Source organism: Colletotrichum tamarilloi (assembly GCF_030869305.1).
Source record: "Colletotrichum tamarilloi strain Tom-12 chromosome Unknown Scaffold_115.1, whole genome shotgun sequence".
Classification (NCBI taxonomy): domain Eukaryota; kingdom Fungi; phylum Ascomycota; class Sordariomycetes; order Glomerellales; family Glomerellaceae; genus Colletotrichum; species Colletotrichum tamarilloi.
Window position 1 is genome coordinate 73287 of NW_026849498.1, and position 22369 is coordinate 95655.

General features: G+C 51.6%; 9 protein-coding genes across 9 annotated transcripts; 2 read left to right on the forward strand and 7 right to left on the reverse strand.

The window, feature by feature from the left end:
• Positions 1–68: 68 nt before the first annotated feature.
• On the reverse strand, positions 69–3065 carry CTAM01_14192 (amidohydrolase; the record flags this gene model as incomplete). Its single annotated transcript, XM_060530193.1, has 1 exon — positions 69–3065. One exon carries the CDS (start codon positions 3063–3065, stop codon positions 69–71), a length of 2997 nt encoding a protein of 998 aa, XP_060375250.1.
• Positions 3066–3860: 795 nt separating this feature from the next.
• CTAM01_14193 (2OG-Fe(II)oxygenase) lies at positions 3861–5108 on the reverse strand (the record flags this gene model as incomplete). Its single annotated transcript, XM_060530194.1, has 3 exons — positions 3861–4622; positions 4690–4756; positions 4819–5108. 3 exons carry the CDS (start codon positions 5106–5108, stop codon positions 3861–3863), a joined length of 1119 nt encoding a protein of 372 aa, XP_060375251.1.
• Positions 5109–7032: 1924 nt separating this feature from the next.
• Positions 7033–7429, reverse strand: CTAM01_14194 (uncharacterized protein; the record flags this gene model as incomplete). Its single annotated transcript, XM_060530195.1, has 3 exons — positions 7033–7086; positions 7139–7303; positions 7361–7429. 3 exons carry the CDS (start codon positions 7427–7429, stop codon positions 7033–7035), a joined length of 288 nt encoding a protein of 95 aa, XP_060375252.1.
• Positions 7430–8734: 1305 nt separating this feature from the next.
• CTAM01_14195 (uncharacterized protein) lies at positions 8735–9182 on the reverse strand (the record flags this gene model as incomplete). The annotated part of the gene is made up of 4 exons (XM_060530196.1): positions 8735–8788; positions 8842–8919; positions 8973–9059; positions 9117–9182. 4 exons carry the CDS (start codon positions 9180–9182, stop codon positions 8735–8737), a joined length of 285 nt encoding a protein of 94 aa, XP_060375253.1.
• Positions 9183–10613: 1431 nt separating this feature from the next.
• On the forward strand, positions 10614–11043 carry CTAM01_14196 (uncharacterized protein; the record flags this gene model as incomplete). The annotated part of the gene is made up of 3 exons (XM_060530197.1): positions 10614–10676; positions 10735–10926; positions 10990–11043. 3 exons carry the CDS (start codon positions 10614–10616, stop codon positions 11041–11043), a joined length of 309 nt encoding a protein of 102 aa, XP_060375254.1.
• A 744-nt stretch (positions 11044–11787) lies between these two features.
• On the reverse strand, positions 11788–13095 carry CTAM01_14197 (peptidase family M28; the record flags this gene model as incomplete). The annotated part of the gene is made up of 4 exons (XM_060530198.1): positions 11788–11988; positions 12079–12383; positions 12458–12893; positions 12943–13095. The coding sequence occupies 4 exons, from the start codon at positions 13093–13095 to the stop codon at positions 11788–11790; spliced, it is 1095 nt and encodes a 364-aa protein (XP_060375255.1).
• A 1087-nt stretch (positions 13096–14182) lies between these two features.
• Positions 14183–15281, reverse strand: CTAM01_14198 (uncharacterized protein; the record flags this gene model as incomplete). Its single annotated transcript, XM_060530199.1, has 3 exons — positions 14183–14711; positions 14783–15043; positions 15247–15281. The coding sequence occupies 3 exons, from the start codon at positions 15279–15281 to the stop codon at positions 14183–14185; spliced, it is 825 nt and encodes a 274-aa protein (XP_060375256.1).
• Positions 15282–15779: 498 nt separating this feature from the next.
• On the reverse strand, positions 15780–17735 carry CTAM01_14199 (uncharacterized protein; the record flags this gene model as incomplete). Its single annotated transcript, XM_060530200.1, has 1 exon — positions 15780–17735. One exon carries the CDS (start codon positions 17733–17735, stop codon positions 15780–15782), a length of 1956 nt encoding a protein of 651 aa, XP_060375257.1.
• A 3330-nt stretch (positions 17736–21065) lies between these two features.
• Positions 21066–22160, forward strand: CTAM01_14200 (L-asparaginase; the record flags this gene model as incomplete). Its single annotated transcript, XM_060530201.1, has 1 exon — positions 21066–22160. The coding sequence occupies one exon, from the start codon at positions 21066–21068 to the stop codon at positions 22158–22160; it is 1095 nt and encodes a 364-aa protein (XP_060375258.1).
• Between the last annotated feature and the right edge of the window lie 209 nt (positions 22161–22369).

Consider the following 22369-nt stretch of genomic DNA (forward strand, 5'->3'; position numbering starts at 1 on the left):
AATCGCGTCTCTTGTCGAACACGATGTCTAGTCAATTCTTCTGTGTTGTGGCCGATAGTGACCCCTTCCTAGATGAAAATTGATAGCCCCGGTCCTCTGTCACCAACAGCCCGCACCCTAGATTCAATCTCAAGCGGACTCCCTTCGTGTATCACAAAGTGCTCATCCTCAAGTTCATCCTCTAGACCGAGAATCCTGTACACATTCCTTCCGACCAAGTCCAATGCAGTTTTCTCACTCAGCCGCCCTTCGCCATTTTTGAACGCCGCGCCCGCGAGCAAGCCAAGGTCTCGCACGATCCAGTCCTCCTCCAAGCCAATAGCCACATCAACTCCAGCCTGAACCAAGACGTCTACACTTGTGCCGTTCGTCAAAGGCGCGCCCGTAAGCGCTCGTCGCTGATCCCAAGAAACCGCAAAAGACTGCATTGGTGCCAAAACAACTCCCACTTTGGCTGCAGATAAGGCGTCAGCAACCAGGTGAGCTTCGGCGCCACCGTATACGACGAAACGAAGCGTGTTCGGGCTGTCTACGAGCTCTGAAAGAACCTCCTCAACACTGCTTTTGACGTCTAACAAGGCAGCGATGGTGTCTGCGCTATGCACAGTAACGACGAGTGCCATCTGCCCTTCGACAACTTCTCGGAGAAACGCGACCTCCGTGTATCGGTCTTCCACAAGGATAGTGTCATTCGCAGCGAGCGATGAGACTGCCGTGAGAAGCTTCCGTCGCAGCTCGCCAACACCTCCTGAGATGGATGAAATTCCATCAACCCCGCTTTTCGCGGAAAGATCGAGAGTATAGTGCACAGCAGCGTCGCGAGCAAACACGGCACCACGGTCGAGAGTAGTCCCAGCCCCGGTGAGAAACCCAGTGCTTGTGCCGTGATGCGTGCCGAGAGCCGTGAATTTGGGGGCCGAGATGGCTCGGGTGACACCATAGCGGTGGGCAACTTGCAGTTTATCCGTATCGAGGGCGAGCCCGTCAACACCGCGACTGAACTTTCCCCCGTCCGCACCGTTGTCGGTATTTCGCTCCGAGTCTATGGCGTTTAGACCGATCGTTGAGCCAAAGGCGATGAAGGACGGAGTAAGATGGCCGTTTTTGAGGTGAATTAGATTACCTTCATGGCTAGACGCAACTTTGAGCTCGGCTTCGCAGCCTCCAATACAAGTAATCTTGCCGTTAGAGACGGCTACGTTGTAGGTTTTCCCATCGGCTGCTAAGCCACTCACTGTTACGGAGTGTAGTACTTTTGAAATTCCTGTAAAGACAACGTCGCCCTGCATGATCTGAGGCTTTACGATAACCTCGCTGAGATTCTCATCGGGGACTATGGTACCCTCATAGGTCTTGTTAAGTCTGACTGGTTCGTCATACTGAGCAGTACCGTCAATCCAGACCTGGACTGGCGTAGCCCCAACGCTCAATGGGTCACTATCCCAGACGACGATATCGGCATCGAAGCCAGGCTTGACTTTACCGAGGCGATGCTCCATTCCCAGCCTCTCAGCTGGGGCAGTGGTGACGGATGCCAGTGCAGCGTGGTAAGGCAGACCATACTTGTACGCTTTCGCAGCTTCAAACACGACGTGCTGTGCATTGAGCACCGGATTATCGCTCACGTAGATGGGCGTCAGTCCAGCATCATAGAGATGTTTTCCCGCGTATTCTGAGCCCATAGCAGCTTCAGCTTTGTACCACATGTTGTCGGCGAAGAGGGCGGACGCTGGTGGATTATTTCCCCATGCCCGTTTGAGAATCTTGGGAATGACGAGTGAGTAAAAGACGCAGCAATGGGAGATACCATCAAGGGCTTTGCGAATACTTACCTCGGGCACGAGATGCGTCTGGTGGGCATGATGAAATGCGCGGATGGGAAACTTGAACTCATTCGTGTGATCCACAAAAGCTTCGAGATCATTAATGGTGTAGCAATGAGCATGAACATGGACTTGGCCCCTGAGCACAGCAATCAGTGCCTCCCATTCTAGGTCGTGGCTGAGATAAGTCTGGACATTGTCAAGACCTTGAGCAGCGGCGTGGCACCAGTCATCTTGCCCGCGAATCAACTTGGCAGCATGCTCGAAAGCCTGACGGAATTTCCAGCTTTCACCGAGGCGGCTGTACGGGCCACGTTCACCCGCCTTCCCATGGACCTGCTTCGAATTCTCACCACATGCCATCTTCATATGCCGCCAGGTATGATCCGGGTCAGCTAGCATATCAGTCACGCTCGTTTCATTGCGTCCGTCAGCAGCTCCGACGGCGTGCTTGATCACAAAGGCTTCGCCGCCAATATTGTTACTTGATCCAGGAAGAATCAACGACGTGGTAACGCCGCCAGACTTGATGACCTGGAGTTGATGATCCGTCGGCTGAATGCCGTCAATGGATCGGACATAGGGAGTGATATCTTTCGACAGCTCGCTGACATCCTCATTGCCGTGTAGTGTTGGCAGTGAGTGCACTGCAGCATGGCTGTGCATGTCGATGATGCCGCTGGTGAGCGGCCGCCCACCCGCATCGTAGACGAGAACATCTCCGGGCAGAGAGGCTATCGCTATGCCCTCAGCGACCTGTTTGATGAGGCCGTGCTCAATGAACACGTCGGCAGAAATCCATGAATAGTCGGCAGACCCTTCAACCGGCTCCCCGACCCAGATTGTTGCGTTCCTGATGACTGTGGGTTTCTTGCCGTCGACGTAGCGGGCGTTGCGTGTCCTCCCGTAACCAGGCGGGTCAATCGGTCGACTGTGCAGTTTTCCGCAAGTCGACAGATCCTCCCGCAGCTGGCGAGTTGAGAGCCCATGAATCGTAAATTCCGGCCCGGAGAAGCCGCCCACGGGGTAAATCTGTCTCCATTGCGCGTAGACGATGAACGCGAGGCATGCTAAACCAAGAACGCGCAATGTTCGCGACCTGCGGGGTAAAAGTTGGAGAGCCGGATGATGCCGCCGCCGCACTGACGAAGAGAGGACACGGCGACTTTCAGCCGCTGTCGCCGCTGGCGGGCTGTAGGGCGGCAGCTCATCCATCTTTTCGGCGCCCGCAAGTGGTGCCATTGTTTGAGTCGTCGGTGTCGGTGGCTGAGGAAGACGACAGAGCCATAGGGTGGGTTTGAAGTCGGACAACAGGACACATACTGGTAACAATGGACAACAATAACGGCTCCAGGTCTGTTTGGGTGAGGGCGTCCTTGTCCCCAGCCTCCAAGGGGCTTTGATGATCGCAACAAGGATCCAGGACAGGGCTTAACTCGCCTAAATTAGTTCCGGGCAGCCCAAACTAAAACTAAACTCCCTCCCAGAGCTCTGTTTCCGCGGCTGATGATATGGTGCTTATGGGTCTGTCAGAACACGGAGCCACTGGTGCGTACATGCATGTAGCCGTAGAGGTAGACCTGTTTGAAGACGTGGCATAGACTTTCACATTACTGGATACTCAGTACCCTGCCCGTTTTCGTCTGTCATACGTTGCTCGTCCGGCGGGATGTATCGATTGACTCTGGCCACTGACGCCATCTAGATTTAGACCCCGCTCTGATCACCGTGCACCTAGATGGTACAGCAGAGGAAAAAGAAATACCGCATGATGAATACGAGAGTGTTTGCCAGACTATCTCGGGAAGAGATGCCGGCATCTCGAACTAGGCGGCAAAGAATCGGATACGGGATCTATGTTGTACTACAAGATCGCTTTTCTGTTCACAATTTTGATGAAAGGTACAATGTCATTTTCATCACATAGACCGTCTCATTCAACTGTGAATCCCTCAAGGGGAATCCCCCACTTAGTGATAAGTCAAGCTAACGTAGGTACATGTATTTGGTCTCATTTATCTACACTAGTGCTGCCGCTTAATGGGCCTCAACCAAAGTCTCCTTCACAGCCGGAGCTTGCTTAAGCTCCTCAGACACTTCAGGCGCGTGCGCCTTGGCGGTCGGCTGCGCGTACGGAGTCCACTCCTCATCGGCAGTCATGCCGCCGTACAACATGGATGGGGGGGCAAGAGCCTGGATATCGGGGGTGGCCTTGAAGAGGTAGAACTTCTCATCATGCCACTGGCCAGCAGTGACGTATCTGCCCTCGCTGTCCTTGAACATGGTGTCGTTCTCGGCGCGGAGGAAGTAAGCGATGGAGTAGCGGTGCTGCTCAGAGTTGTATGGGACGACACGGTGGATGCACGACATCATGGTGTGGCCACTGGCAAAGCGGAGGGAGTCGCCAACGTTGATGATGGCGCACCCCTTCTTGGGAGCGACGAAGCCGAACTCCTTGGTGCCGGGGGGGCGGATCTGAAGTCCCCACTCCTCGGCGAAGAGGAGGGTGAGGGAGCTGATGTCGGTGTGCTTCTGGTGGCCGATTTGGGTGTCCTTGATGGGGTCGGCGGGGACGTAGTGCATCATTGCCAGTGTGGAGGTAGAAGGGCGGTCGTTGCGGTGGGCGTTCTCGTAACGGGCGGCACCGACGAGGCCCATGGCGGTGGAGAGACCGGAGAGGACGGTCTTGGTAACCAGGTTGGATCCGGAGATGGCGTTCTTCAGAATTGCCTTCTCCTTATCGTTCTGGAGGATCTTGGGGAACTTGGGGTCGGATCTTTGGATCTCATCACGGGAGACCTGGAGTGGAGAAGGTTAGCTGGAGCTCATGTTCAACAATCATGGGAGTCTCAGGATAAAAGCTCACCTTGAACATCTCATATCCGTCTCTGGTGTTGGGAAGACCACCCGTTCGTGAGCCGACGGGCTCATATCTAGAATTGAGCCATGAGCATTTTCTGAGTGTTCCAGTCTCATTGATGCGGCCGACACTTACCCGAGATGTGCGGTGATGAGACCGAGCTCGTTCTTGTCCTCGATAGGGGCCTCAAAGTAGCGGTGCATGAGCTCCAGAGTCCTTTGCTGGTCGTCGAGGAATCTGCTGCCATCGAGGCCATTCAAGTCCAGGTAGAAGAAACCCTGTTGCTGGCAAATGCGGAGCATATTCTCAAGCTCAGCTGGCTCTTGGGAGAGGACGCGTCCAAAGTCCACAGTCTCCATGGGGTAGACAGGGACCCTCTTCCCGGACCACTCGACGGTCTGCGGGACTTCAGTGGAGATACCCATTATGAAGCTGTGTATAGGGAAGCGGAAGCTGGAATTCTGGGTAGTGAAGACGGTCTTGGAAGATCGAGTTTACAAATCGTAGGCCGAGACTTGGTTTCGACAGGATGGGCTGCTCTCCCAAGCTTGAACCCCGCCGGCGAGCTCTCCTACTTATACAATTCGAGACGACCAAGGCCCAGAACCCTGAAGACCTGGACAGCTCTGCCTGAGCTACACCTGAAGCTCCGAATCTGATCTGCGTAGGCGCACCAACAAGACCCTTTGCCCCTCATTGTCAGCAGCGCGACGAGATCCACCCACATCAGCATTTCTTATCCTCCTTCCAGATTGCTGTGATTAACAATGTCCCGTTCAATGAGACCTAAAGTTTCATGCAATGGTGCGGGGTCTCGGGCCAATCGGCACATTTCTCCATATCACATGCGTCCCACGCCAACGAGACTATCACTGACAGCTTGAGGAGCTCGATGCCTCTTTCGTATCAAAAGTGGATTTCGTGCTCTAGCGCTGCTTGATCTGGTTCGTGATGGCGGCACTCTGGTAGGACCCCGCTGTCTCAAACTACTCAATCGGATACGGTCCGTCTCATGCAGGGCGTAGAAATTGCACCATTTCTTGGCCATCTTATCATTTCTGGAAGAAGAAACAACCCAGTCCAGCCGAGAAGGACAGCGCCTCTTTTCAATCTCCAAGTTTAGCCAGATGCGTTTTGTAAGTACGTGGACGAGGACTGTTGGCCTAGGCAACACCACATAAACAACAAACACCCCGCTCTCGGTAGATTTCCTTATATGCTTGGACGGGCATAACTTTCTTTGGAATTGCATCCTCTCGGTCTTTTACCCGACACTAAGATTGCCAAGCCCGGCAGATGGCCCATCGTGCAATGTAATTGCTTATTCATTGGCTCATGTCGGACAGAAGGGATTCACCACAGCTCACCAATGTCTCTCCGGTCACACGAAGCTGTGCTAAATTTCTGCAGCTAGGCTGACAGCTTAGTCGCAGACAACGTGTCGTCCGCGTGGCAGAAACTTGGGCCATTGTCGAGACAATGCAATCGTCTTCTTGGTGACAGTCGAAGAACCACAAGGGTTCCTCTGAGAGGCCGCCACCATCCGGGAGTATCCGCAAGAAGACCCCTGGCTAGGATCTGACACTAGGCGACCAACCACACATTCCATCCATCTCGAATTGGCGATGCGGGGTAATCTCAGTGCGGTATCCGCGGGAGACGCGAAACATCTGCAAGCGAGCAGCGTTGCACACATGTAGTTGGGATTCGGAGGAAAGACCCCGACTACAACCCCCACGGCGACGGCTGACCGAGATGACGGAGTTAAGATGGATAAAAGTTGTGATGACATTTGACGTCGCAACACACAATTGGCGATCAGTTCGGTAGGAACACGTCGAAACTTGGCATTCTATGGTGGCCAATGAGGTACCGGGAGTCGCAACCGAGGTTGCACTTTTCTCAACGACAGTTGCATTGGCCAAGGACGCACAATTAATAAAACAGGTTGAAAGACTCTTGGCTTGTATTCGGAGTTCCATAGTTCAACTGTATGTCCGTCTAGTTTGGCGATAGCTATCAATACTAACTACTTTGCTTGAGGAATTGTAGTCCTTTCGTCGCAAACAACCAACTCAACACCTGTTAGATCTTTAGGATTGTTCACGAACATTATGACGGAACGTAATCGCATCGTAGGAAGGTTTTGTTCACAAAGGACGTACAATTTAGTGCAATTCAGGTAAAGGACTGCACACATGAATCTATTCTTCATATCTAACTCTGCTCCAGGTGCCAGACAGGAATCGGTGATGTAAGATACCCATCAACAAACTTCTCTCTATCGAGCTGGGCTTTCTAAAACAGAAGAATCATTCCACTTCCCCCCTTCAACCCTCCTGATCGAGTCTATTTGGGGCATCCAATACCCCAGCCAGTGACAGTGTCGCAGCAGTCGGCATCCTATTCAGCAATCAGTAACAAGCTCAACCTCAGGAAAGTTGCAGTGACTTACACAGGTGGCGGACACAGGAGTGTTGGTGCCCTGCTTCATGACGTTGTAGCAGAAGTTGGCCGAGTTGGACGCGCACCAGACTGAATCGCCGTTCTGGTTCATGCAAGACTTCTGGCCCTTGCCCCAGCAGCAGTCTGTCTGGGGGTAATTGCGTCCGACTTTGCACTATTTCATTGTCAGTTGCTTCGTGACTGAGAATGGTTGGAAAGATAGAAAGCTTACCTCAGCGGCAAGAACGGCAGGAACAGCGACAGCTGAGAGGATGGCGGTGATGACGACTGAGAACTGCATTTTGAATGAAGGTTGATGATCGAAATCTGATCTTGAAATGAGAGTTGGTATAGTAAAGAGTGAAAGACTGGTAGTTGATTGGATGTGTGAATGTGAGGATGATGAGAGGCAAAAGACATTTAGAAGGTGTTGTCAACGCTTCTTATATCCTCCAAGCCTCGTAGATGAGTTTCCTGATTCTCCTATGAGCCCGACGCGGCTATATTCTCGGTGATCCCGATTCCAGATTAGACGCACGAATACTCAATTCTTGACAGGATAATCTAAAGGAGTTTTGCCAACGCAATGAGACTGAGCTAGGTTCGCAGAAGGCGGTGCATTCTCTAACAGTCCAGTGCAGCTACGACTTCCGAGATAGATTCCTATCAAACCCCGGTCTCCACAACACCTCGTAGGGCTGTGAAGGTGCCGTGCCTGACTGCGGTACCACCCAGCGGTCCAAAACCACAATCCGAGGCCGCGCTATAGTTGCAAGTGCAGTGCATGGATGGTCTTGACTCAAGCATTTTCGGCTCAAGAGGGCGCGATACCGAGCACCTGGGTTGATTAAGATCTATCCGTACCTGACTTGCATACACCATCACGGGCCATCCTCTGCTCCAGGCCGTTGACACAAATTTGGCTTCCGACGCACACAAACTAGCTTTGCAGGGAACAATAGCTTAATGTGAGACTACGAGCACGGAAGCACGGCTGTCAGTTGATAGCTGCTTCATATTGCAGAGTCTATTTTATGGGGTAGTTCACATAGGGACAGCGATGAAATCTAAGTGAACCCCGCATACCAAGCCCGAGTTGTTGAATGGTAGAGCCTCATTGGGTAGGCGAAAGAATGCCTTCAAGAGTAATTGAACTTTCTTGTAGTCTTAACTCCTGCCAAGAGGCGATGTTCTGTAAGGGGTGGTGATGATAGACAAAGAATGAAGCGAAATTTGGACATGGTGGAAAACTATTGCAGAGACTCGTCTGGATAATTTGGTGACAACTCAAGTTAAAGTCTGATGTTTGTTGTCTTGATTACTGTCGGAAATCATTTGTGTAAAATGCTACTTTACTAGAGGTTTCATTGAACCAATTTGTTTGCTATGCATCTGTTGTGTAATTACTGAGTTTCCTCTTAGAGAAATGAGAGCTTGATGGTGTACGGAAGTCTGTCACTTGATTCCGCCGGGGTACTTGAAGGTGAAGTTTCTATAGAGCGAGGAATGTCATTTCTTTGTAATCTGCTAGATATGTCATGACCATCTCCTTCTATCTAATTTGAACCAATCTCAATCCGCTAGATCATGTCTCCTCATAGTCTATCTATTTGGGGCAGCCGGTTCCCCAGCCGTTGAGAGTGTTGCAGCAGTCAGCATCCTGGTATTGGGTCAGTAAGAACTAGCTCATCTCGAATCAGTGTTGCACCTTACGCAAGTAGTAGACACCATAGCCCCATTGGGTCCCTTGACATTGGTGCAGTAATTGGCGGTATCGGCCTCGCAGAAGTACTATTCTGTCCGTTAGTACTGTTTTAATCATTGACCGAAAGAGGTGTACACACCCGGTTGCTGTTCTGTCGCAGGCAGGACTTGTATCCATCATTGCCTCCCCAGCAGCAGTCAGTACGAACAGAGCTTCCGATCGCGCACTGCAGCTTGTTAGCGTGCCCATATCATCTTATTGAGGCACGTTGCCAAGCACATACGTGAGCAGCCATGACGGTGGAGCTAGCGGTGGCAATAGCGGCCAAGAGAATGTTGGAGAACTGCATTTTGAAAAATGGGTGAAAAAGTGAAGATATAAGAAATCTTGTAGTAGTGAGAGACTGTGAGTGAGATTTGTCGAGTTTGACTGTGTTGTAATGATTGTGAGTGATGAGTTAGGAAAGTAGATGATGAAAGGAGAGCCAAGTCGATGACTTATATACACGAGGGTATTTCTTCATCTTAAAGCACTAAGGTACGCAGTTTACAAGTTCATTTCCAAAATCTGGAAAAGACACACAGATCGTGGCGCTATGGCTGAGTCGGGATTCTCTTAGGCCAACACAACCACGGTAAAGACGATGGATGCTTAGCCTCGTTCCATCACAAAAGATTGATAAGTTGGTATCCCAAATTCATCTGAAGATACGATCTGAAGTCAAGAGACAATTGTCAGGGATATCTAGTCAAGCTACGGTGATGTGCCGAAGCTCTGGCCAGATGGTGGGGCATTTGCGAGCCCTGCGACGACTTGTCGAGCCACCAGAAGGCCCGAGTATGAGCTATTAATGAATACGCCTGTTCTTTATACCTTGGTCTGCCGTCTAAAGTGCAGATCCCGTGAGGTAAATTCAACTCGCATCTACATAGAATGCCGTGTCATGGTCGGTTTCGGATGCCCAAGCGGTAGTCGAGTCATGGCTCCGTGATAACTAAGCGGGGGTCCAATCGTTCGATTTACGTGTCCTAAATAGGCAATTTCAACATTTCTATCATCTCAGTCACGTTACTAGACGAACAAAGTTTGGACTGACTTGAAGATCCAGTTCGTCTTTACTTGTGAGGATACGGCTAGGCATCCCACCTCCTGCTCGGCATCCCCGCATAGCCGCCTTGGTATGCGCTGTCAATCAACTCAAGACGGACATGATCGGCTTCCGAGTTCATCTAATGAGACTGACTCGGCTTGAGTACTTGCCTAGACGCTCACTTGTAAATGGTTTCTTGCGGATAATATTGTGACTTGTTGTCATCCGTGCAGCCTGTGGGGCGTTTTTACCCTTTGATACAGCTCAGCCGCCTTACACTAGCGGCTTTGAATCTTTGGCCTACAGACTCTACTTGCCTACTCCATTATGTTAGGTTTGTAGGCTTACTTTGAGACGCACCGTATTGATTGCATTTTGCGCTTCTTTGATTATTCTGTAGAGTCTGTAGCGTTCTTTTAGAGACCATCATGAATGGTCTGTTCTCGAATCCGAAACCGAATCGTACACATACTCATTCCATGAGCCGGCGATGCCGTCTTCGAGCATCAACTGTGGCATTTCACTTGGTATAAAGTAAGTGACAAATTCCCATAGAATCCAACTATTTTCATCACCACACTCACACAGTCAACTCACAGTCTCTCACTATCAACACAATCTCTCAACAATCTTACTCTCACTCACTTCGTTTTCAACTTCGCAACTTTCAACCTTTTCAAATCTTCCATCATGCAGTTCTCCAAGATCGCTCTCATCGGCCTTGCCTACACCTCCGGCACTCTCGCCGCCTCTGTGAGTCTTTCACTTCAGTGAAACCATGTCTTGTCCCAGCTACTAATAGCCAATACAGTGCCGCATCTACAGCTGGTTGAACGGCGAAGCCGTCCTCGACAACTGCTGCTGGGGCAAGGGCCAGAAGGCTTGCACCAACCAGAACAAGGGCGGCACTGCCCGTGGCACCAGCGCCGCTTACTGCGCTGAGCAGAGTGCCAGCTTCTGCGAGAATGTCATGCTCGGAGGCAACCCGATTACCAAGACTTGCGTAAGTTTTTCCCCTAGAGGAGGCCGGTTCAATATGGATAAGTACTCACACTTAATATCACAGGATGCCGACTGCTGCTCCACTACCACCGGCTGGGGTATTGGCTGCCCCAAATAAGGGCATTCGGATTGGATTCACTGGAGGATGCTAGCATGCTTTCTTTGTTCTTAAATAGATCAGTGAATAAGACAAGTTGACTCTGACTTAGTCTCAAAATTATGATTCTGATGACCTCCTGCCTCAACTCGACTTTTCCGAAATCATCTTATACTACCTGAAAGGCAGAGAACCCAAAGTGCTGCATAATAGAGAAAGCTACTCATGCCTCGTGGCTGAGCAAGGCAGGTTACGAAGGGGAGCTGAGGCACCATTGGTCACACTGAACACGCACGAAAATACACCTGCCGCCCAATTACCCGGCCAAGGCTGTAGGACGAAAATCGTGAGAGGAAGGCATGAGCGGCGTCTGAAGTGTACATGATCTAGTGGAGCAAGTATTAACGCATAATTGGGTCCTGCAAAGGTTGCGAGCTCGAAATTGGTGGTCCTACATAATGCCATAGATAGCTCATTTCTTTCGGCTTATGGTCTTGGTCAGAACATTTCAGCCACGACCTGTGATGGTGAAATTCATGATTTCGAGTCCCATCATCAGAAAATTTGCCTTTGCGAATTGATCGAGTCTGTGACTAAATTGCACTTATCATTATTGATTTCTCTACCCTACATGCGTCATCACCTAGGCAAAATCTTCATTATGCCTCAACGTCCTAAGAAGATCCGACGCCTTCGAGGCATTCGTTCGATGGTTGCCCACCTTGAACATTATGCAAAGGGCCAGTATGCCAGCTCGTACACATATCAGGTCGCCATCCTCGCGTGCTGCACGACGTGATCGAACGAGACATGCTCCATCGTGTCGTTTGGACTGTGAATGTACGGGTTATGGTTGCCAAAAGGTGTCTCAAAGATGAATGACGACGGATAGCCATTGCGGTTGGCAGACGCGTGGTCGGAGCAGGCATATCCGCAGACGGTCTCCTCGTAAGGGATATCGGTGTACTGAAAAAGACGTGGATCAGCGCTTGCACGTCTTTGCATTCTTATCATGGAGACAGGCTATAAGAGTATAAAAGACAAAAAGTGACTCACAGTGTCAATGACGCGCTTCATGAACGCAACCTGGTCGAGGTCTACCCAGTCCGTAACCACTCCGAACCTCTCGACGCCATCGCGACCGACATAGCCAACCATGTCTTGCTGCAGCATTGACACGACCTGACGGTTAGAGGCACGGTACTGGGTGAAGATATCCTGGCTTCCAAGAAGGCCGGCCTCTTCGGCGCCGTACCAGTGGAACTCTAGGGTGTTCAGGATGTCACCAGACGCGATCTTCGGATCGGAGAGGAGGACACGAAGGACCTCGAGAATCATCACGGATCCGGAGCCGTTGTCATCTGGTACAGTGGCATTAGTAGTCTCTTCTCCCCCATCGATCGTGAAGCATTGACATCGAGAGTTTGGAACTTACCAGCACCAGGCGCACGGCCAGCGCCACGATCTCCCGAAATGACTGAATCAAGATGTCCACCCAAGACAACAGTCCGCTGGTTGCGCCCGGGAATCGTAACAATGATACTGGGCTGCGACCACGCGGTATGACGCACGTAGCGGATATTGGCCGTAGGGTGTCCCGCAACATCCAAGACGGCGCTAATCTGGCCATACAGCCACTCTGCAGACTCAACGCCCGTCTTGGAGAGGTAGTATCGGTTGTGGAAGGACGAGAAGCGCTCGAGATGCGCGCGCATGTTGTCCTTGTTCAGCTTCGGAATCAGGGCGTTGACGTGGCACGTCTGATTCATCTGCGTTGGAAAGGGAAGGGCGGCGAGAAGCTTGAAGTCTGCGGAGGAGGCGACGGCGGGGACATCTGACCATTCTGTGATGTCGAAGAAGTGGACGCGTTTCTAGAAGTGTTAGCTGCGCTCGCGGGAATGAAGAACGGTGGTCACCTACATCCATCATCTCCCATTTCTCCTCCTCTGTGACGGTGACTGTCTGGCCTGGGGCAATTTCCAGCGTGAACAACTTGTTCGGATCACGAGACTCGACAAACGAGCCGGCGGCCGAGGAGGCGGCAAGGGCCGCGAGGAGAGAAGTCAGGCGCATGGTGACAGCAAGGCTCCGCAGCTGATGACGATGAACACTTAAATAGAGTCCCCCTGTAATGGGTCAAACTGGGTCGTCTAGGCCCTTATATACTTGCCCAATCTTCCGAGGCGGTGGGCAGATGCATCAATGAGATGCTGTAGCTCATCTCCTCACCAAGCGGCATATTACAAGGATGTCACGACTGCTGACATCCGTACGGAATGATACTTGAAGCTCGGCAGAGAAGTGACTCCAGTTGAGGGGTAATTGTATTCAAGCGCAACTGGGGCAATGGTCCCAAGAGCGGCGCCACTCAATCTCATGTATGCCGAGAACTATAACGGGAAGCTGGAAATTATGGAAAGCTTAGCTCGCTCGTTGGCGGTGAGTTGAGCGCCCTAAATGCTGAAGGGAAGCCAACAAGAGGACTTTTGAATTAGTAGGGCGTAAAAAGTTCCTCGGACCATACGTGAAGGTAGATCTGCAGCTCTGTAGAGCCATTGACCAATCACGGCGGCGGTATCTATCCAAGACCAACGTCTGTGCTGACAAGGCGAGGGACTGTTCACTTGGCTGTCAGCTCGTCCAAACTTCCAGGACGGTATCGGTTTTTTTCTATCATCTCTGTCGCGGCTTGTGCAGCTCGAGGCCTACTACGTTGTTTCCTCGTTAGGCATGGTGAATGTAAAGCCGAGAGTTCCGACGGAGAGAGATAATGTCTTGGAAGATGTGAAAACATTATTTGAATGTCATCTCGAATGCGCCGAGTCGATGATGCGCCAAGAGCATCTCTATTCGGAAGGTGACTTTTAGCCAAGACGTTGCGCGGGGACTTGCAACTGAGGGGTTGGAAACAAAAGTCAGCCAGACTTTGTTTAACTCGCGGAAACAAACACCCTAGCACGCCAAGAGTCGCGTAGGATGACCATGGGAAATCAAAGCTCTGTGCACGATCCGCGGGGATGGAGAACTTTTGAGATTTTGATGATGTTTGAGGATCATGAGGATGAGTATGTGAGGGCTGGACCTCAATGACTATGTCAACTCGTCTTCTCGAACCCCAAGACGGTTGATAATATGAGAGTACCGATTCGCGACGGGATTTTCACGAGAAACCCAAGAAAGGCTGTCTCTCAAATGACCCCCATCCTTCATCCATGCCTTCGCGCAGGGCTATCACCAGCAGGAAACCTCGCACACATCCAATAAGACTATCATTAACCACAGTCCATCCAATCAACCGATACCACTCGACCCAAGACGGCGAGTACGGCGGGTACTTGACGCGAAAAACCCAGGATATCGCCACGAGAGTAAAGGTGATGCATTGGCAAGTGAGACCAGGAAGACTAAGGGCGCCTGCGTCGCCACCTCGAGAGCGTATCTCGCGTGCTTGTGCAATGGCGGCGACGATGATGAATGCGGTGGACAGTGGGATGAGGAGGACGTAATGGAGCAAAGCGAAGATATCCTGGGTCCATCGACGTGGTTCGGATCGGGATGATGGCAGACTGGCGTCTATGAGGACTGGAATGATGCTGAAGGAAAGAAAAATGACGAAGATTGTGATGGCGGCTCCTCTTTGGATTCTTCTTTCGTGGCTTTGAGACGCATTCCGAATAGACAGAGTGAACCTAGGGGGACAGGGGTAAGCCCAAGCTCATAGACAGGTTTGCAATCGCTTTTCAATCTTCAGGACCCTCACAAGTAGATAGAACAAAGCCAGACAATCATCAGCTGGCTGAGATTGAGCCAGTCACCCGCTGTGGCTGGGGTATTGACAAAGGCGTCGGGCCGGAGAGATGCGCCATTGTTGATGTTGAGAAAGAGACCAATGGTGAGCTGTTCAGTGGCGCTCAGGAGGTTGAAGAGCACGTAGTAGAGTGAAAGGCCGTTGCAGTGGCCTTGTTCACGGAGTCGGTGATATTGCGGTGTAAATGAGATGAGGCTTAAGATACTAAGGGCTCTGAATGACTTTAGTTAGTAAATTGTAGAGAAGGGGATGTCATGTTCTGAGTAGTCATCTGTAGGTAGTCCCCTTTTCATATCCCGGTAGCTTGTCGTTGTCATCATCCACAAGATTACAATCATCCGGGCGATGACGGATGGGGAGCTTGGGAAAGAGGGTAGCAGTAGCATATGGATGAAACTCAGTAGAAGGTCACTCACACTCTAGCAAAGTTGGGCAAGATATCAGGAGCCATCGTGAACCTAGCGACAGCGGAATCGCGACGCCGAATTGTTGGCAATGACTCAAGAATGGTCGCTAACTTGAGAAAATGATTATCGAAGTTCTCTCTTCACCAAATCTAGACGGGATGCGGTCAGATGGCTGTTGTATGTTGCCATCGAGTGATCCTGTAGGATTCAGGCATCCCATCACGTGGGCCGTCGAGCCACGATAATTTGATTGAGCGAGAAAGTTCCGAAGGGTCCACACCCACAACATCTCAAGCAAACCAGTCATCGTGGAAGATATCTGAATGTACTCGCGGGAAGTCAAGGGATTATTAGGGCTATCTCCTATCTCATCTATCGGAACTCCATGTATTATGGCATAGAGCCGCATGTCCTGATTCATCAATCCATTTGATCATCTTACGCAAATCCTAGGCTAATAGCATAGCCAACCAAAAGCAAACAGAGCCAGGCCAACTTTCGACCGTATGCAATTCTGATTCATTACTGTCGACCTACAGCTTTCAGAAGATGTAGAACTTTTGGGCATACTTCTCACCAAACTGCCAAGAGAAGTCGCAGTGCTCTCCGCCCCAGAGACGCATTCGGGTCTGGCTGGGGTCGTACAGCTTAAAGGCCTTGGTCAAGAGGATGTCGAGGTCCATGTTGCCGACGGTGGTATCCTGGCCCCAAGGCAACCAAGCGATACGGCAGGTTCCAACTTGGGCAAGGAGGGTGGCATTGATGCTTCGGAACTCGTCTCTGCTGAATTGGAAGCGGAAGCGGCGGATAGACATGAAGTTGCGGAGCTTCACACAGTCGGCGATGAGAGGCGAGTCGGGCCTGGCGCCGCCCCAGAACGTGATCCGGCCGGTGCACCGCTTGGAAGGGCCAAGGGGCGTGTCGTGTCTCTCCAGTCTGGTGCCAAGTGCCTTGCTATCAGCGAGATGAGTGCTGAGGAAGTTGTTGTTGAGCTGGGCTGTGATTTTGACGCCATTGCTGTCGGTGACGGTATAATCGACCCAGCTCAGTGAGTCATCCGTGTTGCTAAGGATCATGGCCATTTCTGCTGTAGCAGCCAAGTCTTCGGGAGATCCAGACTTAACCATCATCGCACCTTTCTCCGCGATCTCTGGGACGGCAATGGCGGAAATGAGATCCCGCTTGCCTTCCTCGTAGTCTCTGGGGATGTGGCCCTTAGGCGCATTGCTGTCTCTGTAGATGAGATGGAACTCGCCCATGTGCTTCAAGTGAGTCTCCTTCGCAAAGCCACACATAGCGCCCATCTTACCAAGGATGTAGTCAGATCCGGATTGAGCTCCGTCCCAAAGAAGCATACGCTCAAGGAAGCTAGCGATGTCGAAGCCGGTGAACGTGACGTTGTCGGTGGTCAGGGGACGGAAGCCGACGGCACAAGTGTCGTGGGCGGCGATCGGAACCAGTTCGTAGTATTGGTCGCCAAACACTGCGACCTTGGCTGTGTTGGACTTGAGGAAGTCGAGAAGCTTCCCACAGTCCCTTCTGAGGGGGCGACCAGACTCTTGCCAATCCGCGGAAAGCCACATGGCATCGCAGTAGGGACCTTCCTTTGGACCACCGATTGTCAAGTCGAATTGGGGTTCGTCGTCCTTCTTGGAGGGGATACCGATGTCGGTGTCAGTGACAGTGTGGGCATTCCCACGACCGGAACTAAAGGCGGAGGTGTTTCTGGGGATGTCGTCGAAGGACTGGACAATGAGAGGCGCCTCATGCTCGGTGTCGCGAATCTTAAGGGCGGTGCTGTTGTTGTTCGGAATGAAGGTATCGTTGCCCAGATTGAAGGTTGGTTCATCGAGAGGGCCGCGCTGTTGAAGTCTCCAGTACACAGGAGCAATGCCCAAATCGCCTTCATAGACAGTGCATTCAGCCTCACCAGAAGCAGACATGCGTCCCTTGTCGGTCCAGGCCTTGCGGCTCAGAGATATGTCGAGGAAGTTGGCCATGTCGCCGCTTGAAAAGACGACGTTGTGGTGGACGGTGCGAGTGCGGTAGGCGCAGGAACCTACAAAGGCGACCTCGGCCCAGCGGTTGAGGTCGATCTTGTTGTCGAAGTAGAAGAAGACGGGGTGGCTGTGACAGAAATCGTAGAGGGCCTGGCAATCATCGCGACGAGGAGTGCCTTTGTTGTCATTATCCTTCTGACTGGCACGGACGGTGCAAAGCTCCATAAGCTTAGGCGCCGTCTTGATCTTGAAGTGCTTGCCAATATCGTCGGGGAGCTTCGAGACGTCGTCAGCCATGAACACGCCAGGAGCGACGTGGATCACGACATCAGAGCCGTTAGCTGCCTTGTAAGCGATGGTGCTGTACTCCACGACAGGAGCAGGAACCTCAGCGCGGGTCTGCTCGAGTATAATGTGCTCAGAAGCAGTATGCTCGGGGACGGCGCGCGAGAGAGCCACCGCCGCAAAGGCAAGGACTGGCGCGAGAATTATTCGCATCGTGAGACTAGGGACGCGAGACGGTGTCTCTAGTCTAGAGCTTGTACTTTTTCTTTGCGTAAGGAAATTTGAAGGAAGCCAAGTAGCACAATGATTAATGATCGGGATTTTAGGAAAGGGAGAGAAAGAGAGAGCCAGATGAGGAGTCGATGAGGGAGGAAGAGTGAGGGAGTGAGAAGGGAATCTTCGTCCAAGGAGGCACTGACGGTGAAGTGCTTCTTTGTTCTGGTTTGTGGGGGGAGAAAACAAAAATCAGGGCTGCGTGGTGGGAGGCTGAGGAGAGATACTCGTGTAGCCCGGCGACGAAGAGGGAGATCACGGGACTTGCTTGCTTCTATTTCCTTTTTGGGTAACTAAAGCGGTGAGAGAGCGGTGAACGTAAAGATTTTCAGATGAATATACGTCTACATCGAGGGAGGAAGGAGCTGGCCCTGGACGGTATGTGAGTCGTGCCTTCCCGAAGTTGATATTGCGACTCAACTAGATAGCCCAACGAGAAGTCGTAGGTGAAGTGAGGTGTAGAGAGGTGAGATCACGGTGTACAAATTAGGTGAGTAAACCACTTCACGCTTGATACGCCGCATATGAGATTGGAAGCCAGAATGCAAACACACGAATCCTAACTTTTGAGTTTTGATTTACCCACGTGAGGAGATCGTGCCTCGAGAAGCCCGATACGGGCCACCTGACGAGAAGGCCAAGGCCAGAATTTGTTGAACTTCGCAATGTCATGGCGGAAGAAAGGAAACATCTGAGCGAAAAAAAAACCCTTGCAGGCACTGAGAGACGGCGTGGTCACACAGGCTAGGGTGCCTCAAGGTTGAGTACTCTACAGCTTGGATTGTTGATGCGTCAGAATGAGTGACTTGACTTCTTCACTGCCAGAGAGCTGCACAAGTAGCTTTGAGAACAATGATTTTGCCCGTAGCGCCTTTCTTACTTGAACAGCGGTTTGGTCGTACAAGCTAAAGCATCATTCATGCAAGGACAAGTAGCAAACCCCTCTGACGTCCACAAACTCATTCAATGCGATTTCCAAATTGCGGGGTGAGATTGTTGCTGCAATGTTAAGTTTGGTCTTATCTATCTGAGTTCTCTAATGAAATGATGATTGCCTATTGCAAGACCGGGAGTGTCAATTAGAGCTGACCAGAACCGAAGCTTCAATGCTGCTAAGCACGAACAGTCTAGTTGGAGTTGAGAGCCGCTAAGCTGACAGAACCAACTTTATGTCAACCTTCTTCATTCTTCATTTAGTACTTGCCAATCATTTCTCTCATCGTGTCCCGAATCAGATAGAGGGAGATACCGCGCAAAGGGCAGATCATTCCAGGGATATTGAAACGAACGAGGTCACAATTGACCAGCAGTTCGGAAGTTCCGATTCAGTCAGTAGTAAAAACCAGCTTCTCTCATTTGTTCTGAGATTGCCTCACGCTCGCTCTCGCTACTCGGCGCCTTTTCAATTCTCGTATAACATCAAAACTCACAGTCTGGGAATCGCGTATCCCCAAGTTCACTTTGTCAAACTTTTGCGAACAAGCACGCCCGCCTTGAGTGATGGAAGCGTGCCTTGGGGTATAATAGTAAAGCGTTCCTGGCATCAGGCAAGTAACGGTGTTGATGAGAAAAAATCGGGGAAGGAGAAGATATAAACTGCAACAGAGAATTTCTCTGATAAAACCTTAGACAACAATCAAGCTACAGCCTAGGTCAGGCAAGTGAAATAATACGTTCCCGGTCGTCTGCTCTACAATTATGGATTGTTAAGGCTTATCAATAGATAAGAAACACTCTTGAGAAAATTATGATTGCATGCATTGCTGAATTGACTACGAGCTGTTCAATTCGAGTCCGGATGCAGTCTATATATGCTCACGATGGTCCACTTCTCCTGCTTATGTGCACCAGCAATATTCAAGCTGGAGTATGTCCGAAATACCCCTCAATGATATCGATCCAAGAGACCATGGTCATCAATATGACAAACAGATGACATCTTAACTGCAGAATATTTTGACTTTTTGGCAGATGCTTTGTGTACATGCGGCTAATATGTAGTGCGCGTTTAGCTGCCGCTGGCTCCTTGGACCTTCCCTCATATGAGTACAGCCACACAAAGGCTCAACTAGGTACAGTCTAGCAGTGGGATGCCGTAAACACGAATGATAGTTGTCATTGGAATTGAGAGTCTTAGTCAATCGTGCCAGATCGGGACATTCCAAGCAAAGCACCCAAGCCCCAAAGAAATCGGCTACCTCTCCGAAAGAGGCACACCTTGGCTCCCATTGAATCATACCGTAGCTCATGTTCCCGCTGTATGATTGCCAACGTACTATGTACGTCTGTTATGCATGTCAAACCTTTGAGTAAATTGGTTCGATATCGTTGTTAATGGAGCAGATCGCCGGAACCGGAACCTTGGGCCGGGGGGCTGGGAATGTTTCCCGTCCGTTATCAAACGAATCCGAGGAACCCCCAGCCAGCCGACGAGTCATTTTTACGCCTTTGGGCCCCGTCGGGCCCCGCAGAGACATGTCAACCCCATAGAATGATCCGGGGCCGCCATGCAATGCTGCAATAAACCGCAGCAATAAGCATGAACTAGCCAATTCCCCGGGTTGGGGTCTGTTGCTATGCCGTAATCTTATTCTGCCCAGACCAGTTGATCTCCTCCAGCTATCAAGATAAGTATCAGATAAGGCCTTTCCTCGTCCATTCACATCCCAACACAGGCTGACAAACATTGAATACGGGGGAGACTCGAGAGCCCACACACCAAAGCGGCCCAAGATGGAGACCATCCCAGGACTTAACCACTAGGTCGGTATGGCTCTGCCGACGACGGCACTGGTCACTTTTTTGCCGAGCTGATAAGAGAAAACCCGAGAGCACGGAACCAGCGTTCGCCTGCCTTAGCCTCGAGCGCATTCGGAGCCCAAACCCACGTGTGATAGGACCCAAGCCGTCGAGATAAGGTCGATGATGATTCTCCAGAGTATTGGTCAATTGGGACATCTTCCATGGTTTCTAGCGTGGGCATGGAAGGGTCGGGCGAGTGATTTTTCCCACAAGCCGGATATTGACACCGGAATCCATGGGAATTCGAATTGTTTCTTATCGCCTTGGCTACAGTTATGTATTCTCGCGATAAGTCGTATTCACTGCAAGGACCGCTATATAAGACGAAGTAAACATGCCGCCAAGTTTCGTTATTTGACCAGCCAGCAGAGCAGTTCAGAGCATCTCCCTCTCCTCATAGCCCCCATTGTCCTCTAGGAAGCCACTCGCAACTTCGGTGACTTTCCATCAGCACGACAATCAGCCAAGATGCAGACTCGCAACCTCCTCCTCGCAGCTTCTCAGTTGGCTCTCGGGCTCGCGGCCCCGGCCCCGCTCCCGGCATACAACCTTCTCTCTACCCGCGAGACGCACTACAACGCCAGCCTGCCCAACATCACAATCTTCGCCACGGGCGGCACCATCGCAGGTTCAGCGTCCTCAAATGCCCAGACCACAGGCTACCAAGCCGGCGCTCTCGGCGTCGACATCCTCATCGCCGCCGTCCCGGAGCTGTGGAACGTTTCCAACGTCAAGGGCGTGCAGGTCGCCAACGTGGACTCGGGCAGCATCACCCCCGGCATCCTCCTCAACCTCACCCGCCTCGTGCAAGAGGCCCTCGATGACCCCTACTGCCAGGGCGCAGTCATCACCCACGGCACCGATACGATGGAGGAGTCCGCCTTCTTCCTTGACGCTACCATCAAGAGCGAGAAGCCCGTCGTCGTCGTGGGCGCAATGAGACCCGCCACCGCCATCAGCGCCGACGGCCCCATCAACCTCCTCGAGGCCGTCACCCTCGCCGGCAGCCCCGCCGCCGCAGGCCGCGGCACCATGATCGTCCTTAACGACCGCATCGGCAGCGCCTACTACACCACAAAGACTCACTCCAACTCCCTCGACACCTTCAAGGCCGTCGAGCAGGGCTACCTTGGCTTCTTCCTCGACATCAAGCCCGTCTTCTACTACCCTCCGGTCCTGCCCCTCGGCCGCGCCTACTTCAACGTCACCGAGGCCTCCGCGCTTCCCGAGGTTGACATCCTCTTCGGCCACCAGGCTCTTAACCCTGCTCTCGCTACCGCCGCCGTAGCCAGCGGCGCCAAGGGTCTCGTTCTTGCTGGCATGGGTGCCGGTGGGTGGACTACGCCCGGCCGTAACGCGCTTAAGACCCTGGCGCAGGAGAATGGCACGCAGATTGTTGTCTCTAGCAGAACCATGGGTGGATTTGTCGAGGATGACGATGCCCTTAACACGTATGGTGGCTGGAACTTGAACCCCCAGAAGTCGCGCATCCTGTTGCAGCTTGCGCTTTACTCTGGCTACAGCTCCTCGCAGCTTGAGACGCTGTTCAAGTTCGCGCCTTAGATGGGAAGAGACATGACACTGAATTATGAGATCATGAGTACATAGATATAATCATAGAAAAATAGTAATTTTTATCATTAGAACTAGGCAATTCCCGTGATGTCTGAATTCTTAGCTCGACCTGCTAGGTGTATTGGCATAACTTTTCTGATAACGGCAGGCGGCTTTCCGATGCCAACAACCGTGTTCGCCTTCTCTATTTTCTCATG